Source organism: Ptychodera flava, chromosome 4 (genome assembly GCF_041260155.1).
Source record: "Ptychodera flava strain L36383 chromosome 4, AS_Pfla_20210202, whole genome shotgun sequence".
In the NCBI taxonomy this organism is placed as follows: Eukaryota; Metazoa; Hemichordata; class Enteropneusta; family Ptychoderidae; genus Ptychodera; species Ptychodera flava.
The window spans coordinates 22,697,042-22,723,003 of NC_091931.1; the positions used below are offsets into that span (position 1 = coordinate 22,697,042).

Genomic DNA, 25,962 nt, shown 5'->3' on the forward strand with positions numbered 1-25,962 from the left:
ACAGTTTAGAACACATTCTCCATTGTAACACACCTCATCCGCAGTCTGTGTTCTAATTCGCTCATTGATAGTCACGTGGGATGCGTTCTTTTTGTGCTGATCCACGTAAACGACGTCATCAGGCATCATTCGTTTGAACTGTTGCCTGCCAGGCATCAGTTCCGAAAAATGATGCCCGCTGACGTCTAAAACGTATTTGACGCAAACGCGGACTGGAATGTAAACAAAGATGTCGTCTGCGGCCAATCGAAACGATAATCCAGAAATTTCTTGGTTTATCCTACTTTCTGAAGAAGATTGAATGCTTCCAACAAGGACTCGATGCGGACAAAAGCTAATCAAAGGTGCATTGAACGTTTTGCAGAAGTATTGCGATCTTTTTAGGAAAAACTTTTTCTTACTGAACCACTCCAACATATTACATCATAGACCTACATGCGACAAGTTTTGTGTATAGTACGTTCTTATGCATGGCTACGGATGAGGTGTGTTACAAACACATATTGACTGGCATGAGGACAACAGCATACGTCTTTAACCCCTCGGGTCTGTGAGTCACCCCAAAAAACAGACTGTTTCCCTCGCCTACGGCGTCTGGAAACAGTCTGTTTTTGGGGTGACTCACAGTCCCTCAGGGTACAGACGTATGCTGTTGCCCTCATATAAGCCAGTCAATATGTGTATACTGATATCACACCCAAGTGTTCTAGAATCATGACAGTTTAATTTCAAAAAATAATTCCTATGCAAATGAATACAGTCAGTGGTTGCCATAGTATTCCATGTGACATGTTCAATAGGCAAAAGCACCACATAGGCAGCCGAGGCGGCCATATTGGATTTCATAAATATAGGTGAGAGGGAAGCATTTTGTGATTTTACAAGAGAAACACTACTCAATTGTCCAAAACAGACTACCTGTTAGAGAAGGTATATTACAGGTCTTCATATATAAAATTCGTGCGAATCCATTCATGGCGTTTTTATTTTGCAGAAATTTGCCAAAAATGACAGAAAAATTTCATTTTCATCCAAAATCTACCCGGATTGAATAAGAATCACGATTTTGCTTCAAAATAAATGTAATTAGAACAGTACTGCAGATTATAAATTCAAAACTGATATTATCCGTGTCATAGGATTCCAGGATTTTTTGACCAGTGTGGCATGACAATTTTTGCACCTCTGTGATCTCAATTTCAAAAAGTCATTGTCGATGACATAGTCCGGCATTTTTAAGAAAATGGTTGACACATGGCCATATTGGATTAAATTACAAACAAATCAATATGCATTATGTACAACATATAAGGGAGTAATCCTTGTACCAAGTTTGAATGAAATCTCTGAGATACATGTATCTGCGGGAACGGAAGGACAGATGCAAGCATGCATCCACGCATGGACATGACCAAACCTATATAAGTCCCAATGGACATCGAAGGGACTTAAAAGTATATCCACACATCATTTTTTAAGAGACTGAGGGACGTGAAACAAAATTTTGGGGGGCTGTAAAACATAGTATGTAAATTGTTGTATAGGGAAAAAACTAGACAATATTGTGCTGCACAGAATAAAGTATTGAAAAATGCAGGTCTACATTGTTACTTTTACTGTCTGGCCCCTAAGTTTTTCCCTGGAGATACAAATATCAGACTTCACAATTTCAAATTCATGAATGTATAAATTTGCTAGTGGACTGTATCAATTATTATCAATTCGAGAAATACAGTGAAATTTAGGGTGTACTGAGATAACCAAATCATTTATGAGGAGAGGTCTTCATATTGCATGAGAACATTTTTTCCCAATATAAGAATTTTATGTTCCCACCATTCCCATTTTTGAGAATATACACAGCATATCCCCCTATTGCGCTGTACACAAAGCAAAGTCCGACCACAGGGGACCATGAGATCTTATTGTTGTTTGTGTTTATATTAATCAGTGTTTCATCCAGGATGGCATCATCAGAGGTTATTTCCCCTGTTACCTGAAAATTTAGGAGGCATTTCACCAGTGCATTGTGTTCTACTTCGATCTCGAAGGTGTGACTGCCAGGCACCATTTCATAGGAGGCTGGTACACCTTTGACAAGTTACTCAGGGGTACCAACATGTCAACAGACGGGGAATGCCCCCATCCACCTCTATAGATGAAACACTGCAGTCGTGTTGTTGTTGTTGACCAATAAAATTCAACGAGCATAATATGTGTTTTGGTTGCATTGTTATGTTTATATTAGTCGTGTTCTTGTTGTTGACCAATAAAATTCAACCAACATAACTATTGTGTTGCTGTTGTTGTTTAAAACGCAATGTACAGGTCATAAGAAACACTACAAGGACACTATCATTATTTGACCAGATGCAACTCTCTACCAATGAACAGTCTCTCCCTGGGAGAGAGTTGCATCTGCTCAAATAGTGAATGTCCTTGTAGAGTTTCTTACGACATCAACATTACCTTTGAAACAACAACAATAACAACAACACAACAGTTATGTTTGTTGAATTTTATTGGTCAAAAACAACAACACCACAACTAATACCGGTATAAACATTTACAACAATACAAACAACAACAACCAGACCTCTGTGGTCCAACACAGCGTATTCTGCACAACCCTACCAATTATTTCATGCAGCTACATATTGTCCTTGAACACAAACTTACATGCTAACAGCTTGTGACACAGCCAGTCCAACTTTACTACGACTTCCAATTGAATAAGAGTTGTAGGTTCAACTGTTGAATCTGTTGGTATCACCATGGCAATAGGGGTCAACCAAAGTAAATCTCATAGTTCGTTTAATGTCTTTTAGTTCCTCAATTCTACTCGGCACGCTTCACATAAAATGACTGTTTGCAATCATACATGATTGGACATCTTTTGGGTGGCATTACGTGATGGAGGTGGGGAGGGGGCAATTGGGTTCGATATTAGTCGCTGCAAGAATTTGCCTCATTTTCTCTGTGTTACCAACTGGATTATCCTGCACGGGAACTTTAAGTACCACGTTGGGGAGCAGCTGCCTTTGGTCCTCTCCGACAGCTTTTAACGTCTTTATGCCTATCATGTGCATCTGAAACAAAAGAGCAGTTATTCAGGACATCTTCTAACAAATGCCTTTGTTAACTTTGTTGAAAATTGTGAAATCTGGAAACTTACATACCCAAACGGAACTGTGTTTTCTGTGAAATGTGCTGAGCATCTCTACAATTTCGTTTCTATCAACTATTGCTGTACCTGCATACTTCCTGACTGAAGGTTACTGATCTGAAAAAAACAAAAACAAAAACTGTACCTAGTATGACCAACTTTAAATGCTGTTTTAAGACGCTTGCCTTCTGCTTGATATAATCATAGAATTTTGACTCTGTGTTGAGAACTGTACATTTTTTTAACTGCCTAGCTATATGACACTTTAGAACACATTCTCAAATGATATCACACACAAGTGTTCTAGAACCCTGACAGCTTAATTTAGAATAGACAATTCTTATGCAAATGAATATAGTTTATGATTGCCATTGTATTCCATGTGACCAGTTTACTAGGCAAGAGTACCCTTAAGTGGCATTGGCATCAATGATATGATTTCAAGAATAAAGGGGTATGGGGTAGCATTTCATGATTTTACAAGAGAAATGCTACTTAATTGTCAAAAACAAACCCTTTTTCTTTAAATTATTATGAAGGCACAAAATCCATGCAAATCCATTCATGGGATTTTTTTCATAAATTTATTTTACGAAAGTTTGCCAAAATGAAGTGAACTCATTTCATTCAAAATCCACACACATTGAATTTTAATTTTCTTCAAAATAAAATGCATTTTGCGACAGGGCATTATCAAACTTGAAACAGGGAACATATCTGAGTTTTCTCACACAGAACTGGACACGTGCACAAAACAAAACAAAGACAAAGGTCAAAACAAGAGACACATTACTATGGAATAGCACATGGAATCGAACACATTTCTACTCAAGACGAAACAAAGCCTACAAAGGAACACTGCAAAACAAAAATAAACAAGCAATCAAAACAACATATACTTTTGTCAGCTCACCCGGTTAACCTGCAGTTTTCGGCGCCATTCGTGCACGTGCGCTTACTCAGGCGGTACCACAGGCGCTTGGCATATTGCTGGGATTAATCGTATTTAATGTGTAGAATGTCTATATACGACTTCATTATTCAATAAAAGAATCACCGTACATGATTAGTGGCTGTAGCTGCAGGGCTTGGGCCCGATGAACACGCGTAGTCCACTGATGCACTGAAGTGAACCCCGGGCGAGAAAGTTTTTCACCGCCTGATTTCATAAATCAGCGAAATTCACGAACTATGAGCGTTTCCGGTGATAAAAACTGGTCAACGGTCAGATGGTTGCATAAATAATCGATCGACTGGCCTCTTTTGCCTAAAATCATACGGTACTTACCCTATGCTACTGGCGAGACTGTCCTGAAATCGACTGGGCACACAACCCAGCGCCGCCGGACAGCTAGACCTCGTGTTTCTCATCAGTTACCCTATTTCTCTGCTCTTCTCACTGTCTTCTGGACTTTCGCCCAATCACACAGGACCTCGACTGCTTCATTGGAAACTTCTAGCCAATCATTGGTCCACAAAGTCCCGCCATTCAGCTAATGTCGTCACGTGATATGGACGTACAGTGGACCCGCCTGGTGCATGCAGATATTAGATATCAGTGCTGTGTAACGTTTCCAGCTTCGTCAGCTGATATTCGTCTTGCTTGTCCTGGCGTCTATGAGCGTTTTGCACGAGTACTGTGTATAGTCGTGTTTGGAATGTCAGTCAATTTTGCAAATCAAAAGACGCATTTTAACATGATCATAGGATGGTGTTGATTGAAAATTTGATTGATTTACTTGATTTGTACCGATATACACTCGTACTCGCCCGTACCCTGCAGGGCATGCCCTCGCCCATCGCTCGAGTAATTCTTGACCTTTGCCCTTACCCGGAATATAACGACAAGCGCCCTCAACGTACAGTGGGCGCATTAGACGCATTCGCCATCTTGTTTTCAGGTGATACGTTCGTCGTTGAGAAAGGCATTGCCTACAGTACTTCGACTGAAATTGGTAGCAGAACAGCGATCTCTCTCTTCCCATCTTGTCGCTCAAGCTCAGGAGTGAATCTTCAAAATGCCAGAACGTGAGTGGTATTTCCATCCTTTTTCAGATGTTCCGTCAACGGTATCGTCGTCGCACCACTAAAAATCATAACATAACATGCATACCTTGACCAGGTTCCTTTGCAATAAACAAGGCAAAAGCATGTAACGTCTTTGTTTTGATGATTGTATCGCAAATTTATATTTGACGGAAACTATGGACGCTCAAATCTGGGGCTCAAATGTGGTGAATACGTACGCTTTCTCTGGCCATGGGCGTCTTTTTTTACGTCCATGCTCTGACATCTAAAGGCATTGTCGTTGTGGCTCCGTAGATTATGGATAGAGCTCTGCTTCCTTGTGGTTGACTGTTCATTGTATTTTGTTTGGGAAGTGGTTCTTGTAGTGCTACTGACTGGCAGCAAGCATAGGGTTATTTGTAATATACATTTCTTTGTGTCAGAGCATGAATCCTTTTAAGTTACACTGTTTCAGTGAAAATGTATCACATCCTGGATTGTGTTGTTATGTTTGGGACCGCACTCCCCATCCAACACAACATCCCAGCAAGGATTTGTAAGGCATACTGATTGTGGCAATACTTGGCATTGCTGCAAAATTGTAGCGCTACGGTGAGGCGGTCGGTGATTTTTGGTTTTTCCGACTTCGCTCACCAGTAGCGCTACAAGGCCGATGGCCCTGGGGAGTATCATATAAGCGCACCCCACTCGACCAGGCGTGTTGATGTGGAATGCAACATATTTACTGCATTTGGTCGTACTGATTTATCACTACTGAAGACTAAACAGTATACTGCACTAACTTTGTCATTTATGGGGTTTGAAATTTGTTCAAACACGACGTAGCGTATCCAAAAACATTTCTGGGAGCCGCCATTACCAACTTCCGGTAATGGCGGCTCCCACAAACACCGACGCCCCATGCTCAATGTTTTTTGAACACGATCGTCGTGTTTGAACAAATTCAAACCCCATAAATGACAAAGTTTAGTGCAGTATACTGTTTAGTCTTCAGTAGTGATAAATCGGTACGACCAAATGCAGTAAATATGTTGCATTCCACATCAACACGCCTGGTCGAGTGGGGTGCGCTTATATGATACTCCCCAGGGCCATCGGCCTTGTAGCGCTACTGGTGAGCGAAGTCGCAAAAACCAAAAATCACTGACTGCCTCACTGTAGCGCTACAATTTTGCAGCTATACTTGGCATAGCAGTGGCCTGTAGCCCTTCCAACTCGTGGGTCAGTATATGCAAGGCTTTTGATAGCAGCAACATTCAGTGTACATGTAACATCAAGATTATGTAGTACTCACAGTCAGGTACTGTACATGTAGTATGACACAGTTTTAACACAGACGTAGAAATCATCTTCCCCATCAATCTCCAATCATTTCTAATTTTGTTTATTTATTTGTTTATTTATTTAATTATTTATTTCAGGGAAGACCGGGAACAAGTCCCATTTACCGGCGTGAGTCATTGTACATCTAATTTAAAATCATGGCATACTGTACCCAGTCGTCACATATACTGTATGTACATGTAGACCCTGAGAAGTCTGTGGTTATCTCAGTAATCCACAGAGGTATACATGTAGGTAAAGATTAATCATCCTAGTGACTATCATTTTACAGTATAGCTTTTTGTCTGATTCATGTTGATATCATTCTGATTTCCAGGAGGGGATGATCCATTTTCCAATCCTCTTCCTCCAGTGGATAGGAGGATGTCGTATGAGGAGATGGACACAAATCCACAAGCGTGAGTAATTGTATCGTATCCATATATGACACAAGCAACACAAAAACATGCAATGTGTATATTCTGAAGTATTATTCCAGCACTCTCTCACACTGGAGAATTTTTTGCCTTTCATTTGCTGTTTTTCAAAAGGTAGAGTATTGCGTGTACAAATGTATGAAGACTACCGATAACACTGAAATGTAAATCCATACGACCAGTTTTATATGATTTGCACGTAAATGTAAATGTTGGCATGACATCCGCCATCTGAAAGACTTTACGCACTTGGATTATCAAAATGGCACGTACAAGTAGAAGTTTATCTCTTGTTTTCGAGCAGGCCAGCCCAGACCCTAACCAATGAAGATTTTCGTAAACTGTTGATGACACCACGGTCTGCCCCAACAGAGGCGCCACCCTCCATGGCCAGAAACATGCAACCGTGAGTACTACATGTAGTTTTCTCTCAGGTTAAGTGTAGAGATGTAACCTGGTATCACATTTACTGTTCAGTGTTGTAGAATGTGAGAATATGTGCTGTAAATGAGTTCAACAGAAGGTTAAAGGTGGTCAATCACAGCATCCCATTGGAATTTTATGAGGTAAACCTTCAATTGGCCACGCTGTCACCAAATTGTTCAACTCTGTCCAGGAAGGCCCGAATATAAACACATCTTGATAGAACACTTTTGTTCATCAATGGTGATGAAGCAAGATAATTATCAGACAGTAATGAATTGCTGATTAAACAGTAATGCTAATTTTTACATTGTTCATGCATCCTTTCAATCACTGTCCAGGATGCCTCAAGAATATGAAGACAGTGATGATAAAGCTGCCATCAGGAGAAAGAAAAAGAGGTAATTTTCTATATTTATTCTCACCAAGGTCAGAGATCATTATTTGTTGGTTGTAATCTGAAAATGCTTGGTTCAAAACTTGGGTTCTCCTGTAATATTTTTGGATTTCCTGCATTGTGCCAACACTCAAAGGTGAACAAGAAGGTGAGCATGTTTCAGTAGAGTTTGCCAAGACATTTTTGCAACTCGGAAATACGCTTTTCACAAAGTTGTGTATTGACATCTTTGTCTGATTTTACTGTAATTTGAACACAAGCAGTAAAATACTACTTGACGATATATTACAGGTGATGGTGATTTTAAAGTGATCAGCAAATGTGATGGTATTGTGTGCTTGTATGGTTCGTTGGAAAACCCACGTCATTCAAAGATTATTGAAAGTAAATTCTTTATATGGGAATTACATATCTGCTTTTTTTGTGTATGTCCAATTAAATTATTGCATTTCACCTGTTTCAATATCATGACATACACTCCATTGTAGATTCCAGATACAAAATTCCATAATTCTAAAAAATGTGTCTGTGATTGTTGCCTTTGAGTTTTAATATGCCTACCTTCTATATCGCATTCTAGTTACTATGCCAAGATAAAGAAAGAAGAAATGGAAAGGGAGGCAGAGCTGGCCAAGAAATACAGGGACAGGGTAGGTGCAATATACAGAAGTCCAAACGATCAATTGACCTAGATAGTTTTTCTCAACTCTCCTTTCATGATCCCAATCTCTGCCTGTGAATGCGTCACAATTTGATAAGCTGAGACTCCACATAGTAAAGATTTCAGCTGTAGGAAAAGAAATGTTAGCTTTCCGCTTTTACAAAAACGTGCACGCAAATAAAGTATATTTTACTCTGTAATGAAATTACAGCTTTATTGGCTTGCATTGCCATAGTCATGTGGAAGGGAATTGCTGTGTGTATACGTACTAAGTGGGAGTCATCTGTATACACTAGTGAATTAACTTTAAGTAATTATTAATGAAAACTAAATATAGTGGGTCTCTGTTGATGATTATTGCAAAAGTTTCAAAATTTTGCCAACATAGCTTTATCTTCTTTATAATTTCTCCACAGGCTCGAGAGAGACGTGATGGGGTGAATAAAGATTATGAAGAGACAGATATGATCAGTACCACTGCCAACTACAGAGCTGTTGCTCCAGATGCTGTCTCGTAAGTTTCGAATTCATGAAAATTGAAGTAAAAAGATCTGCCGTGAGGTGTGGATTAGTCAGCCAGTGTTAAAAATGTCAGGTAAAAGTTCGTAGCTGATAAAGTACCAAAGTCACCGCAAACAATGTGGAAGCTGTCAGGTGTAACAAATTTGTTGATCAGTCATTGTTTTCAGTACTGAACTATCAAGCACAAGTTATGACAGGATGTTTTTTTTCTGTCTTTGTACCATGTGTGCCTGTCTGTCTGCCTCCCTGTTTGTAGAGGGGACACAGCCGCTCATCGACGTAGACAAGTTATTGAAGAATCCAAGTACCTTGGTGGTGACATGGAACATACTCATTTAGTAAAAGGCCTGGATTACGCTTTGCTGCAAAAGGTAATGGCTCGCTACAAGTATATCTTTAAGAATTCTCTGCAATCCAGTGAAACAACTACTCCTTAGAGGGGTTATGGATAATTAAAGGGAGGGAATAGTCCTGTCTTCACTGTAGCTGTGCATACACAGGTCTGATGCTATACACAACATACCCCAACATCCCTTGTGCATATCCAAATTTGCAGGTGTACCAAAACTGGTGACTGCGGCTGAAGCTGGTTCATATGAACAGTGGCATGATACTACAAAACCTGTTGACTATGAACATGCATCAAATGCTCAATTTGCTTCACATTTGCTTGACGTTCATAGCCAATTTCTGGGAAGAGGCAATGTTTATCAACAAGAAAGTAACACAGCCGCAGATGGGATGACCCCCCTACCCTTTAAAATGTGTATGACAAACAAATCTCATTGTGTTTGGGGATTTACCTCTGTTTCTGTTATCATATACAAATTTTGCACTGGCCATAAGGCTGCATTTCCATCATAGAATGTATGATGCTTACCATTCTAATTTTACTTTGAAATATTATGTTGTTTAAAACCTGTGAAAAGTTTAAATTTTCAACCAAAGTCTGCAACTTTTTTGTGTCGGGGAGTATAAATCATAAGATCGTCATTGGATTTTCTGAACTATTTGTTTAGTGGAAGGGGTTGAGGTCAAACATAGTTTCTTTGTTCGCTATGCCAGTGTTTTAGTCGCCTACAATCTCGATGTGATACATGTTGGATGCAAAATGAGATCATCATCCAGTTTCAGTGAGCTGCCTCTCACACAATCTTAATCATACTGGCATAGAGGGCCTGCTCAAATTTAGCATTCTTTGTCAAAGGTTTTCAATGATTTGCTCAGCAAGTGTGTGTTTACAGCAACTAAAATGAGCTAGTCATTTGATGATGTCATAGAAATAAGAGCACAAGTTTGTCATATGTCACGTTTATAGTTTCTATACATCATTGTGATACAATGTGCCGTCTTTGAAGTGAAGAATTTCATCTACAACTGTTTGCTGCGTAGAATATTACAAATGTTGTTTGCATTTATGTATAAAGTTTACTGCGAATTTGAAGATGTTTTCTTGTGTGGTTAATGTCGTTTTATTCCATGACAGGTCCGTGCAGAAATCACATCCAAGGAGAAAGAAGAGGAGGAACTTGAGAGTGTCTTCAAACAAAAGAAAGATGTGTAAGTACCCAGACTACAAATATGCAGACTACGGCACACAAACACACTGACATAGAGTTGTGTACAAAGGAACACCTAGACTCTCGCCAGTCGCTTGTACTGCTTGGTCTCGCTTATTGGCGAGGCTTCCGGTATTTGCTGGTACAAGCGACTGTTATGCCTCACGCAATCCCCCTTGCTATTACATATTCATGAGGTATCGCATCATAGTAATAGGTGGGGTAATAATACCATATTTGGATAGTGGAAGGTCATCCTTCAGGTCATACATTCATGTGGAATATAAGTTGAGGTTTCCAGTGTCTGCCGTGATATTAAAAGACTAGAACTTACTAAATAGAATGAATCAATTTTCAAACTTTTTAAAACTGATTTTTAGCATTGTATTTGTAATCAAATCAAATGGGCTTCGACCGTCCTTGGATTCCGTCTGAGTGTCGTGGGGCCGCGGGCCGTCGACCGTGCGGAAGCCATACGGATAAAGTCAATTGCTGTGTGAGCACAGGGAGACTGACTGCCGTTGTGGTTTGTAACGTCTTCTCGCGATCGTCGCATTGCTCATGTATTGCTCTTGCCCGTCATATACATGTATCCAGGGATACTGTGCCTGAAATCTAACGCAACAAGTTTCTACGTGGGTAAAACAACTTTTTGATTCCATGATCCCCCTAGCTGGGCCCTTCTTTTACCACAGCTGCGCTGTCTTCATGCCAACAATCGTTGCGTTGTCTGGGAAGCGCGTACAATCGAGGAATAGTGCTGCAGTATAAACCCGCCCCTTTCCATGTCACTCGTTGTGACGTCACCGTCGCCTTTTTCATACGGTTCTGTGAGGGCGCATACAAGGTATAACAGTCCTCGTGCCTCATGCCTTCGGCGCTCGATCGCCTACGTTGGATTGCTACCGCACTTTAATAAAATGGATCTAGTCAAAGAAGGCACGAGGGACTGTCGACAGTCTAAGGATCACCATAACGTACAAACAGATTTATTTTGTACGAACATTTGAATGCACTTTTATTCCGTGTAACCGGGCTGCTCTCACATTATGCCACATTTCTTGGCAATTAGGTATAAGAATGGCGACTGTTGCAGTTTTTCACCATCAATAATATTTGATGGACACTGTAAACACCGTGAATTGTGGAATTTGTCCACAAGTTGCAGATGTAAACACTGGTGCAAAGTTCAAAATTTGTGTGCATATCTGTATGACAGCAGGCAGTGTTTTGCACATGATACAACATTTGCTGACACACAGATAAATTGAATTTGCCTCCAGTGATACCCGAGTTTGATTTCTGCTCCAGGAAGAGAGACCACATGCTATATGTAATCTGTATATGCAGTGTTCGCGGTGACTTTTTTCTCCTCGCGTACAGCATACGCATTACGGTAGTCTGCTAAAATTGCGTAATGGCTGGATTGAGTGCGTAATTTCACTTCCGCACTCGATTGATGAAAAAACTGACTGCAAAATACAATGTGCCGTTGAATAAACCTACACAACATATTCGGATTGTACGATGTATCATTATTTTAATGTAAACAGTTTAACAAACAACTTGAACAATGTTGAAACATAACAGCGAAGGTTAGACATGCGACCGTCAAAACACATCGGGCAACCCAAAAGTTAGAGTTATGGCAGCTTATCCAGACGGTTTCTGGACGTTTCGGCACCAAGTCATTTCGGCCAAGACGTTTCGGCCTTCGAATTTCAGGCCCTTTGTCCGACGTTTCGGCACCGCAACCCTAGTCGTTTCGGTACCGCTGAAGGCTACCTGTGGGAACTAGTGCTGGAGCGTAATCTTACAAATCAAAGTTCTAAAAAGTACAGTGTCAACTAACATTCACGTACATGCTTTAATATTTGTGAGAACATGGGAAGAGACCGTAAGAAAAAACTTCATATCATTTTCAAATCTGTGACACAAGTTATCGATATCAATAGCCGCCGACACGGCAAAAGTTTGAAAGCGGTGACGAAACAGCAGGCAAAATTCACACAAAATGCACATAAAGTACTGGTCAGAACGCAAAGGTCACGCTTACGAATATGACGGATCAGTCAATTACTGAATAGTTTGAAAAAAAAATCGAAACACAGATGCCGAAACGTCTTGGGTTGCAGTGCCGAAGTGACTTGGGCCGGAAATTGAGAGGCCGAAACGACTTGGGCCGAAACGACTTGGTGCCTGAACGACCAGTTACCATCCAGACACTTCTGCAGTGTTCAAAATTTATCGGGATTCCGACGAGCTCTACCGATGAATCATTTTTTTCACGGACTCGTAGAGCAAAGTTGAAAGAAAACAGATTTGTCTGCTTCGATGCCATGCTGCATGTGCGCTTGATCAAAATTTGGGAACAGCGAGACGCGAACATAATGCACGGTTGGCACTTATATAATTTGTCGCAACATTTCTGTCAATCACTAACTTTCAGAAACTATCGTTCGCCTGAAAATTAGCAATGTAATTCATAGGCACAGCTGACGTGATAACGTGTGGACTACGATGCCGATTTTTCAGACAACGCCCAGAGAATCCGAAACTTTCCACACAAAATGAGTGATTGACAGAAATGTGTTGCAACTAATTTCCTCTGGTTGTCGCCTAAGCTTAGTCGTGGGGAGTGCTTTCGGTGTTATTCTTTGCGTATAGAAAACGCATAACGATGAGAAAAATGCGTAGAGAGTCAATTTCAATGCGTAAATACGCACGATTTTTGCGTAAACGCGAACTCTGATATGTAGCGTTATATTTAAACTATGTTACAACATACAGGGCAATTGTCACTGTAGACTTCAAGGATGCACATTTGTGTAAGAGTTATATTTGTAGCGTGAAACAAAAGTGATCATCAATGTTGTAGCTGTTATCCCATTCAACAAAACCTTAGTACAGAACCACACGAATGCAGAAGTGTTGACAGATTTCATCTTTTTGTTGCATCACAGAGAAAAAGATGAAGAAGAGAGCATTCAGTTCCGCACAAAGTTGGGTGAGTTAATAACTGACATACCATAGCATCCATATCAGCTTCTGAGATCCCAATATTGTGTTGACGATAAAATATACATAGCAACTGATTGTATCTGAAATATCAATGTTTATAATCCCAACACACTCTAGACCAGTCCTGTGCTTTCAGTAGCATGGATCTCTACTCTAGTGAGGGAAGGAAAGTTTCACCACCAAAGAGGGGAACTAAACTTGCTGGCTATCTCTCTGTTTCTTCGTGTATTCAGTATTGATGTACTAAGTAGCCACCTCTTTAGAAGTTTAACCCTTTGAACCAGGCTCGGAAAAAAATATCTGTATGATGTCATAGGTCACCAGGGGGTCAGGGTGCAAAGGGTTAATCCAGAGAGAAAACTAAGGAGATGAAATTGAGTTATTCTGTGAGTAAAACTACATTATCAAGTAAGTGTTATTGATTATCAAGTAAGTGTTACCAAACTCTGTTGTTGTTTAAGGAATGCTGAGATCTCAAAATATATCAAATTTTAAGAGTCGTCTGGTGTGAAATCATATCATCACATTTCAACTATATGTGCACACAGGGAGAAGCATATACAGGACCATGTTCAGAAGCAAACAGCATGAACGCAACGAGTTGTTCCTGCCTGGACGTATGGCCTATGTTGTGGATCTGGAAGACGAGTACATTGAGAGCGACATACCTACAACTCTGATCAGGAGTAAAGCTGATTTGCCAAATCTGGAGGTAATGTTAGTGCAAGTATTTGATCTTGCCTAGAGGTGCAGATATGCACCAGCAAGGCATGAGAGTTGGACGTGACAAGCTTTACGCAGCACGGTTTTGGAACAGGAAGGTCGTAAATCTGCCCAATCAGGATACTGCTTACTTCATATATTTGTACATACAACATACATTTTTCTTTTATCCAAGTGTTGTATCTATTCTTCACATGACAACATTTACAGGATGCCAAATTGCCAATACATTATTTATGCATTGCAGGTGCTGTATCCTAAATAGTGATTTAAAATTTGAATATTTGCATGTGTTCCCCTATATTGTAGCCAAATTTGTTTTACCCTGTCAGTACCTGGCTTTGGCAAAGAAGTATTTACACTTTTTTGTTTATGTCGTTGTTTTGTTTGTTTGTTTGTTTGTTTTTTTTTTACGGGGGGGGGGGGGGGGGGGGGGGGGGGTTTGAGAGGGGTAAACTTTAATTCATATGGTAAAGTATTAGTGTTGACAGGTGTTAATTTTGCTGTTCCCTACTATGAATGTTTTGATATCCCAATTTGCAAAGGGGAGCCAAGTAACAGAACTCACAAATTCCTGTAAAGTTTACTGGTTTACCGTCATTAAGAAAAACACTTCAGTTGCATGCAACAATGTATGTGTTTTTTTATGAGTATTGAAATAATGACCTTTCCCCTTCCAGACCCACACAACACTGACAACCAACGACATTGTCATCAACAAACTCACCCAGATTCTGTCGTATCTGAGACAAGGAGCCAGGACCAGTAAGAAACTGAAGAAGAAAGACAGAGGTGAGTCCCTCAGTCAGTTCTATAACTTCTTGCCTCTTTGTTAAAAGTGAAGTGAGATCATAACTTGGATCAACTTTCCACATTCATACATGTATACAGATTGCCATGATTGTTATGTAGTCTTTAGTTATGTGTTAGCTATCTAACCTGGTTTTACCCCAGCAGTGATTCTCACCCTACCATGTCTTTGTCACCTGATGTGATTTACAGCAAACCCCAGCATGAACTTCTGCACTCAATTTTACCTCTAACAATTGCCAAGTACAGAAACATCCCTCAGAAAGTGATGCACAGTGAGCGTATTATTGCCACATAAAGCAACAATAATAGTTTGTTGGCAGTTGTTCAATTATATTACCAACTGAAACACTAGTTTGCTCTCTTCCATGGTGCTCAGCATCTATCCAGTCACTTTGAGCCCCATTTTAATCATGTAGAGGAAGGATACCTTATTGGGTCTCTGAAATTTACAAATACCGTACTTCATATCATGTATACTGTATAGCAGACTTTGAAATCTGTGCCACACTGGCTCAACTTCACTGGTAGTGTTTCCAATCATGTATGCACAAGACACCTCAGCCGGACACACTTTCCTCTTGTAGCACCAATAGTGCTGTAATGTGTGTGTCGTCTTTCTGTGGTTTCCATTTGTAGGTAAAGAAAAAGACGACAAGAAGGAGAAGCTACAAGGCCATGACGACAGGTAAGAAAGCTAGCAATATGGCCATGGGGAGAACTGGCATCTTGTGAAAGACGCCATTTACCTGTCTTACTGGATGGTTTGTTTGCATCACTGCTTCTGAAATATGTACCATATCTCAACACTGCAATCTGAGTCCCTCAAAGATCTGGCAGAAAAAAACATTTGTATATTTTCCATACCAAGCCATTTTCATTCATTTTCTTCGTGCATCCAATAAAATGTCCTCCAAGCGATATTGTATCCTCAAGACAGTCATAAAATCTCTGTGCTCTGTGATGTCTTTTGCAGCATATTTGGTGACATTGGCGACTACGTACCGACAGTGAAACCATCCAGGGAGAGAGACAGTGACAGAGACCGGAAGAAGATTAAGAACTACTTTGAAAAACCCAAAGATGAAGAGGTGAGGTTCTGAAAAATGATTGTTGGCAATACTGAAATGTGCCAACCCACAATAGATAACCAATACAATTGCAGTGACTTAAAAATGCCTGTCTGTGTGGCGGTTCCAATGCGTGGTTTGTTTCCTTTCTGTAAAAGTAGTTCACTGCGAAATCTGTGATTATATTTGAAAGTTTCTGTTCAGTATGAGGTAGCTGGCAACTCCTATAGTTGTGATGATCAAGTCAGCCACGCCGTATATCATTGTTTGCTGCTGTTTCCTGGATTTGTAGAGTGTGCAAGGGACTTTTTTAACGTCATACATGTACAGTGAAAAGAGTCATGTTGTATTCCAAGTGAGCGTGAATCCTTTCACAAAACATATTTACATATTGTGCTCTACGATTCATCCAAATGATTTTACGGTCATTACCTTTGCCAAGAATAGCATTCTTACACTGTATCAAGTTTTCATTTGATTGAGGATTCATTTGTACACTACTGTTCATCTACACAGCATGAAGACACTCACAGCAGACCAAAGTCCAGCAAAGATTACGCCAGGGACATCCATGATAGATTTGGAAGGGTAAGTGAGTCCAGTATGTGGCGTTGCTAGGACTTCAATTGATCATAGATGTCAGGGACACTTTGCCATAGTGCAGACTGATTTGAAATGGTAGCCCATTGATGCAGTGTAGCTCTACAGTATGTGATTGGGTTCTATCATACAGCAGTGATTCTTAAGGTAGCATGTGTGTCGGGGACGGATATTCTGACTCTCAAACTTTTACAATACTTCTTTGGTCTACCACTTGGCTCGTTTTGAAGCTAATGGAGTAACAAAGTTTTCACAGACTTGGTGAAAATCAAACACTTCATTTTTCACAGTAGACTAAACTTAGGGATTGCAGCCTTTGGAATTTCAAATTTGGGTGAATTTTGAGTAATATAATCCTCTATTACCAAATTTTGAACGATGACCTGTAATTTTTATTCTTGGTTTCAAAAGGGAATGGTTTAAAGTGTCCTTACAGAAAATTTGAGTAAAAGTGTAACGCGTTAACTTTTAGATACTGACCACCTTAACACATAGCATAACCGCAAAGATGGGAACTTAAAACCGTTACCCGCAATAGAGACTTATTCTTGATGTCTCATTCATTTTACAGCAAGGCAAAGAAGCAGAAACCGGGAGTTCTTCTGGATGGGGTTCATCAGACACAAGATATCCTTTCTGTGTGAATACATGTATGGCTTTACATGTACAGTCTGTTCCAGTAGTCTGATCATGATGTTCATATATGTGTAGCATCAAACTGCAAGTGTCATTGTAGTACATGAATCTGAGAAGATTTTTAGCTCCGCTGTCAGCGACGCGGAGCTTATCAAATAGGTTGATTTTCCGTCGTCGTCCGTCGTCCGTCGTCGTCGTCGTCGTCGTCCGTCAACAATTGCCTTCTCCTCTGAAACTGCAAGTTCAATTGCTTTGAAATTTTATATGCAGTTCACTTGGGGTGACCACACTTAAGTTTGTTCAAATCGTGGTGAAATTTGCATATTTGTATTTTTGGGGCAATTTTTGGTAGTTTTGGTAAAAAAATCTTCTTCTCTGAAACCGCTTGTCCGATTGCTTTGAAATTTGATATGCAGTTTACTTAGGGTGACTTCAGTCAGATTTGTTCAAATTGTGGTGAAATTTGCATATTCAGGGTTCTCAAAAATTTTTGAAGTAGGCGGAAAATTCAGAAAAGTAGGCGGTTAGCTTCTGTGTGCAACCAGAATCCCTGGGGGGGCGGGGGGGTGGGGGGGTGTGGGGGGGGTGGGGGGGGGTGGAGACAGTTCTGAGCAATTTCATGCATTCTTATACAGTGTATAAAAGGCTATTCCAACATACACACAGGGGAGGGTTTCCTGTGTGCAAGAAATTTTTAAAATTTGAAGGCATTTTGGAGTAATTTCATGCATTATTGTACTGTATGGAAAGACCATTTCAGCATGAGAGTGTTGAGGATTATTTTTACATTTGAAGACATTTCTGAGCAATTTCATGCATTCTTATATACAAGTGTATAAAAGGCTATTTCAACATACACAAAGGGGGAGAGGGTTTCAGGGACGGGGTCCCCGTCCCTGTGTGTGGGCAAGAAATTTTTAAATTTTGAAGACATTTTTGAGTAATTTTATGCATTCTTGTACAGTATTAAAGACCATTTCAGCATACAGAATAATCATTATCATTGCCAATTACAACATGTTTTCAAGGGATAGAGTTTTAAAAAGTCAGAAAAATTAATTTGATATCACTCGGGCCTGTCAACTGCATTCAGTTGACATGGATAATAGCAAAATTTCACCAGACTGTTGTGTAGAATTATGTTTAGCTCATGACTTGAACAAACATTTTGAAATACATCATAGAATGGGGCCTAGGGTTTTCACAACCCAGATAACGATCCGCTAGAATCCTGACCAGCCGGCTGTACAAAGTGTTTTACTGATTTACATAAATAAACTTGATTGAAGATACAGTAAAATCAAAGAGTTTATTCAATTCAATGAATTATAGGAAAACATTTTCAGTGATTTTAATTCACTGTACTAATTTCACAATAAAACGAATCCGCGAGCTGATTATTGATTTTTTGCTGATGTTGAATATAATTGAAAAAAGAGCTAAATTTCAATGTTCATGTTTGATAAAACCTCAAACTAACGACACTGAACGCCAGCCTGATGATATTGGTATGTGTACAAAGCACGGGTAGTCAATTGTAACACAGTACACACAACGCGATATCGGTCGACCTGAAATTTGACACTGTGATCGACGTAGCGTTTCAAAAGTACGAAAAGTGAGACCAAGTAATATTTTGTTTATTTAGATTTGATCTAAACCTCCCAAAACCAACAGACAAAGTCAGAAAATCAAAGTTTTCGAGCGTCGACTTTCTCTTCCGCGATGCACACAACCACGGCCCCTCAACAAAACGCGATGTCGATCGACTTGAGTTGACATCGTGATCGACCATGGATAGATTGACGTGGCGTTTCGAAAGTATGAAAAATGAGACTCAGTAACTTGTGGTCGCTTTAGATTTGATCAAAAACCTACCAAACCCATCAGACTAGGCCCTACTCTTACGCAGAAAACCAAAGCTCTCGAGCGTCGACTTTCTCTTCCGCGTTTGAGCGAAACAACGTCGGCTTCATTCGGAAATGGTGGCTATTCGCGGGCATAACGTAATTGTATGTTAGTCCAATTTTCGGCTATACCCGATGTGAACGTCGGAATAATTCGGGCTGTGATCGGGCGAGCGAGGTTGACCTCGAGAGCGAAACCCAGTCACGGTGTACAGTACAACACGTTCGCTGATCGCGGTACTACAGTGATAGCAACAAGTTCACCGCGTAAATTGCTAGACTACATATAGCCACATCGGCACTTCTGAAATATTATCTGCGGCTTGCAAGACCACCAAAAAAATCTAATTATTGTTATCAAAACCAGAATTTCCGGGCCAGAGAGCGAAACAGTGCTGAAAAGTAGCCGGCCAAAATACGAAAGTAGCCGGTCAATTTGGCCGGCATCCGGCTAAAAATGAACATGCTGCATATTTGTATTTTTAAGGCATTTTTGTCATTTTTGGTAAAAAAATCTTTAAAAATCTTCTTCTTCAAAACTACCAGTCAGATAGCTTTGATATTTGGTACATATGTCCCTAGGGATGATCTATTTCAGATTTGTTCAAATTGTGCAGAAATATGCAAATTTGCATTTTTAAGGCAATTTTTGCCATTTTTGGTCAAAAAATGTATTTTTCAAAAAGTACTGGTCTAATAGTTTTGAAATTTGGTATACACATTTCTATAGATGAACTGAGTAATATATATTGAATTTCTGATGAAATCTGAAATTTTGTATTTTTGGGGCAATTTTTGCCATTTTTGATCAAAAAATGTGTATTTCCAAAACTACTCATCTGATAGCTTTGCAATTCGGTATACAGGTTTTTACAGATCACCTTAATGATATTTGTTGAAATCATGATGAAATCTGCAATTTTGTAATTTTGGGGCAATTTTTGCCATTTTTGGTCAAAAAATGTGTTTCTCAAAAATTACTGGTCTGATAGCTTTGAAATTTGGTATACAGGTTTCTACAGATGAGTTCAGTAATATATAATGAATTTCTGATGAAATCTGTAATGTTGTATTTTGGGGGCAATTTTTGCCATTTTTTGGTCAAAACGTGTATTTCCAAAACTACTCATCCGATAGCTTTGAAATTTGGTATACAGGTTTCTATAGATGATCCGAAATGATATTTATTAAAAAATAATGATGAAATCTGCAATTTTGAATTTTTGGGGCAATTTTTCCCATTTTTGGTCAAAAAATGTGTTTCTCAAAAAAAGTACTGGTCTAACAGCTTTGAAATTTGGTATACAGGTTTCTATAGATGAAGTTATGAACTAAATTTGATCTCTTGAAATTATGATGAAATCTGCAATTTCATTTTTTGGGGCAATTGTTGCCATTTTTGGTCAGAAAATTTTATTCTCAAAAAACTACTCATTAGATAGCTTTGGTTGACATGTTCTTAGGGATGATCCGATGTGATATATTCAAAGTATAATGAAATCTTCAATTGTGTATTTTTGCAGCTTATTTTAGCCACTTTTTTCTGGCCTCTGCATTGAGCTATCAAAGATTCCCACCTTCCTCATCAACATGTGTAAAAAATAGTTGATTCTCTACATAAACACAGCGGAGCTATATCGGCCGCTAGGTCGCTTGTAACGCTTGAAGGAAAGTTTGAGATGACTGACAATTAAATGTTTCATTTCAATCCCCATAGCATGTACTTGTATTTCGGTGACACAGTTTGCTGTCTTCATAAAGAATTACAACATAGCTGAGAGCTGACATCAAAAGCCCATGAGATGCACCTCTTTGTAATATGGACAATAACATGTCTTCCAATTTTTACAGCTATTCTTTGAATGCTACTCAGTAAATGAAACGGCTGTTTGCCCCATCACAACATCACATTATTTTGACAAGAGTAGGCAGGTGAATTAATAGTTTTTAATTCACTTTTTTATTTTGAAATTCCCGCTGTCTTCAAAAACAGCAATTATAAAGTAAATGGATAAAACAACATGAAGTGCCATTTTTCTGATGGACTGCAACATATTATTTTCTGTTAGGATTCCTGTGCATATACAGTATATACATCACTTTTCACATTTGTCTGTCCAGTTTGCATGGATGTGGCCGTATTTTAGTTCGGCATCCATAAATTATTGATCTTGTTCAAACTTGCACGGGCATTTTCAGTCTCTGGTTGTTAATACCGATGTACACCTTTTACAGTGAGTACATTTCTTTGAACTACTCTCATTTATTGTTTATAGTGTAAAATGATCAAAATAATGTAAGAAAACTGCAGCCAAAGGGCCTTGTAAGTGCTAGTGATATTCCTTAACACTTCTCACGATGGAATCTGAAAGTAAATCACATTCCAGGGACTACAACAGAGAGGACAGACAGAAAGGGTAAGTGTGATACAAAATTCACTATTAACGATAAGTTTCCTGACACTGAACAATAAAGACATACCTTTCCAGACCTCTTGATCATCCATCACTTGATCGGAAATTGATAGGTTTACACATTTTCAAATCTCTGAATTCACACCACACTCTCACAGTATGCGGAATATTGCTCTGCCAGGAGAGGGATGTGAAATTATTTCCAAAAATATCGAGAGTGTGACCTTGCTCCAACTTCTGTATAACTATATCCACTGACTTTGTCTGGAGCAACTACCAGTGTCACCGGTTTCATTATCCTTTCTGTTTTGGTATTGATAGACATGGGTCACACTTCAAGTTCAAACGGGACGAAGGCAAGGGCAAGTCTGGCCGAGGCAAGTCGGTGAAGGACATGAACTATGTGCCAGACAGTTACGCAGAATGCTACCCAGGGTAAGTGAGCTATCAATGAATGTCAAAGTCGCAACCTAGAATATGTGCTTTTGACATGGTCATTAAGATTTACAAAAACAGATATATTTAATATGTATTTGAATAAATATGCATGTTACATGTTCATGCTCTTGTGCATTTGCATACAGGTATTGCATACTTTTATTAAAGAGAAAGGAGCCAGCAATCATTTTCCAATGATTAATTTCATTTGAAAAACTGTGCATCACTTTCTGTACATGATATCACAATGTCAAAAATTTTACAATTTCAAAATCAAATGTGTATTGTTTTGTTTATTCTTGGTATACAGAGCCATAGAAACAGAGGATGCTACCTATGATAGTGACGATGAGCCAGACTACAGCAAAATGGATTTGGTGAGTTTAAAATAACACAAATCTTCCACTGAATGCTCATAAATCTCTATCTGAAATTACCTAATGATGATACAGAAACAAGAGTAATTTTAAAGGGGGATTATAGCGCTCTGTGTTAGAGTGGAACTTTCTTTTCCTATTGTGTTTCTAGCCTACTGGTTTTAGCAAATTCATAGAGACAGAAAAACCAAGTTTACAGCCTTGACTGGCAGGAAAGTGCCTGATCGCCCCTGCTTACACTGGGCAAATATACTATTCCATCTTGAAATTTTAAGTTTTAAGAAAAGATTGATAAGCTGCAGATATCAAAAATTTATTGAGGGCTATTATGCTGTTCTCCTATGATCATTTATTTGAAAGTCACCCTTTCACCAGGATGGTTTTCAATGGTGTAGCTGGACCTTCCCACAGGGAAATGGGGGTGGCAGGGTGAAATTCACAGTGATATTGCATGCATCATGTTATACATGTATACATGACAAGAATTTCAAGTTTTCATGTGTATCTTTCTCTCAAACAACCAAGAAATAGATCATAACACATTTACACCCACAATCTCAGAGAAATAAAAAACTAAATGTATTCACACAAAATTTATAAAAATTGTGAAAATCTTCTTGCAGGGTAACAAAAAAGGTCCAGTAGGAAGATGGGATTTCGATACACAGGAAGAATACAGTCATTACATGAACAACAAAGAAGCCCTTCCAAAGTAAGTGGCCCTTCCACCAGGATGGATCAATCCAGCTCCATTGTTTTCTGTGGTACAGCCGGACCTTCCCACAGTGTAATGGGAGGGGACAGGGTGGTCTCCACAGTGATACTACATACAGTGTCATGTTGAGGTTTCAGACACTTTGACTTTAGAGGCGCCATTCACTGAACCTTTTGTTGTCTTTTCCATAATGTTTGCCCTGCTGTCAAATGCTATTTGTTGTTCTCCAAATGTCACGTTGAAATGTCCAGTGTTCATTTTGCCTACACAGTCAGTTTACATGTACATGTCAGGATCAATGTTATTGTTCAAAATGAATTCTAGTCTGGACTAGAGTTTATTTTTCAACAGTATACATGTTTTAGAACAAAACAGAAGAAAATGTTCAACAATAACAATAAATAACAAAACCTTCAGCCATGATTACTCCTACGGAGTAAAATCTTTCTGACTTGCACGATTTTGATCTCCTTTCTTTAACAAGATTCATTTGCTTTTTAAGGTAGAATGTGCTTCAATATTGAAAGACCTCAAGTTTTGCCCAAACTTTCCTTAACACAACTAAACCATTCCCTTCCCTTTTGAAATTGAGAATAAAAATCTGGGTCACTGTCTGAAATTTACTTCTAGAGAAACAAATTACCCAATAGATACCAACGTTTTTAATTAAAAATGGCTGCCATCCTTGTGTGAAGTCCATGGGGGAAAACCAATTTTTGATTTTCACAAAAATATGCTGGTGACAACTTTATGTACTTCATCGGCTTAAAAATGAGCCACCCCTTACCCACAAGTGATCAAGCAAGTCTTGTAAAGTTTTTAGAATCTGAATATCTGTCAACCTTAATGCAAAAAAATATTGATTTGCTGGTATCTTGCTTTCAGAGCTGCATTCCAGTTTGGTGTCAAAATGTCCGAGGGCCGTAAAACTAGAAGAGCTGGAGGCGAGAAGAATGAAAAAGCTGAATTGGACAGGGAGTGGCAAAAAATTAGCAAGGTACAAACACTCAAAGTTATTGTTGGTCAGAGCTTTTCATGTGGTGCCTGGATAGATCTGTATAGCATTACCATGTTTGTTTGGATTTTTTTCATTTAAAGTCTGAGTGTCTCCTACTACTGATGTAATGTTTATGCAACAAAATTGGATTTAAAAAAACCCTGAAGACTTTCACACAGCTTTTTCAAGTGAGTTATTATTGAATGCTTACTTTCAGTTTTATCAAAATATCAAAGATTTCTTGTCCAAGCTGATGACCAAGTTCAGTGTTGCAAGTTTCAAAATTTTTTTTCAATATTTTTTTTAACAGATCATTGCAAAAAGAAAGTCAGATGATCCAGGAAGGTAATCCATCTCATTTGTCATTCTTGTGACTCATTTCATGTGATGAAATAAAAAACTGAAAGAGCAAGAAAGAGATAAAATACATGCGAGACACTGATGCATCTAACCCGTTGAGCGCCAAAGTCAATTTTTGTAGCCTTTATAGAATATACCCAAATTAATTATTTTTCAAATTTCTGTCAAATTTTTGATAAAGAACTGCAGCAAATGAAATGTGATGTCCATTTGGTCAAAAATTAGCAAAACAATTACAAAAAAGTTCCTAAAAATTGGTAAAATGTTGTTCTAAAATTTTGGTGGGAAAAATTACAGCTCTTAAAGGGGTAAGTAAATAATTGTCACCAGTCAATATCAGGAGCTGCAAGGTGTGTCTGTTTGATGACCAGGTCAGACTGTTGCAATGAATAGAATGATAATGAATACATGAAGATTGCCTCTTTCCACATCACAGAGAAACATGGCAATATTTAGATACATTGACTTTAGCCCAAAGGGTGAAAAAAACTCACAAGTTCTCTGTTCATTTGTTGTGTCATATTGAGGTGGATGGGTAGATTGTAGCCAATTTGATAGATAGATTATTGATTATTTGTTTGTTTATTGATTTAATTATTTATTTGTACAGACTCATTTACATGCGCTATCTGTCCAACTTTTCCTCCACAGGGGTGACCATTCAAAGATACCAAGATATTAAGAGGAGGAGGAAAACCCTGCTTTGTATGCAAAAAGTCATAGAGAAGCGGCTATTCCAAACACATCATGAAGCCATTGTCTTATTTCTATACACACATACTTTGCTCTGAAAGTGCGATTTCTTCATCCGTTGGCATGGATACTGGAAAGAGATGAACGCACTTGTTTTAACCAGGATAACAATACATCAAAATCAATGCGAAGATTGTAAATATTGCACGTAAAATTGTAGTTGAACATGTTGAAAAAACCTGCATGTGAACAGACAGCATGTCATACTTTCTCGATTTTAGTTCATTCATCGGAGAAAGTAAGTTTAATTTTTAAATATTCATAAAGCTTGGCTTGAGAGTTTACTAGTATTTCTCAAATGGCCACTGTGGGTCCACAGTAACCTATTCTGTACGCTACATTTCAGTAATGGAGATATTTTTATGATGAAATCAATTTTCCCCTCTTCCTAAGGACCGTCTCAGATTGTCGCAGAAGTTCAAAAAGCGAAATTCATTCGTTTAGGGGGGGAGGGGGTTTGACCTCTATTCAATTAGTGAACTTCACTTTCGCACTTTTATTTTGTGATCACAAGTTTTCGTGTGTTTATTTGAAATTAAAGAAAAACTGCACACTTGTGCCAACAAATTTGTAACCGTTTCCATCTCGTTTGTGCCCCAAACACAATTTACCGATAGTAACACTG

General features: G+C 38.9%; 1 protein-coding gene across 1 annotated transcript; it reads left to right on the forward strand.

The window, feature by feature from the left end:
* Positions 1-5,032: 5,032 nt before the first annotated feature.
* On the forward strand, positions 5,033-25,719 carry LOC139131210 (protein Red-like). Its single transcript, XM_070697183.1, has 22 exons — positions 5,033-5,194; positions 6,855-6,936; positions 7,259-7,360; positions 7,719-7,778; positions 8,355-8,424; positions 8,852-8,949; positions 9,214-9,328; positions 10,444-10,517; positions 13,480-13,523; positions 14,086-14,249; positions 14,941-15,052; positions 15,710-15,758; positions 16,047-16,161; positions 16,657-16,728; positions 17,312-17,367; positions 21,641-21,700; positions 22,019-22,132; positions 22,446-22,512; positions 23,136-23,224; positions 24,113-24,224; positions 24,535-24,569; positions 25,236-25,719. The coding sequence occupies exons 1-22, from the start codon at positions 5,185-5,187 to the stop codon at positions 25,264-25,266; spliced, it is 1,731 nt and encodes a 576-aa protein (XP_070553284.1). The 5' UTR covers positions 5,033-5,184; the 3' UTR covers positions 25,267-25,719.
* The last annotated feature ends 243 nt before the right edge of the window (positions 25,720-25,962 follow it).

Bases quoted from the DNA above. Each gene is read 5' to 3' on its own strand.
- LOC139131210 (XM_070697183.1), top strand. The intron at 9,329-10,443 runs GTAATGGCTCGC...ATTCCATGACAG, and splicing joins ATTACGCTTTGCTGCAAAAG to GTCCGTGCAGAAATCACATC. The intron at 21,701-22,018 runs GTAAGTGTGATA...TGGTATTGATAG, and splicing joins AGAGAGGACAGACAGAAAGG to ACATGGGTCACACTTCAAGT.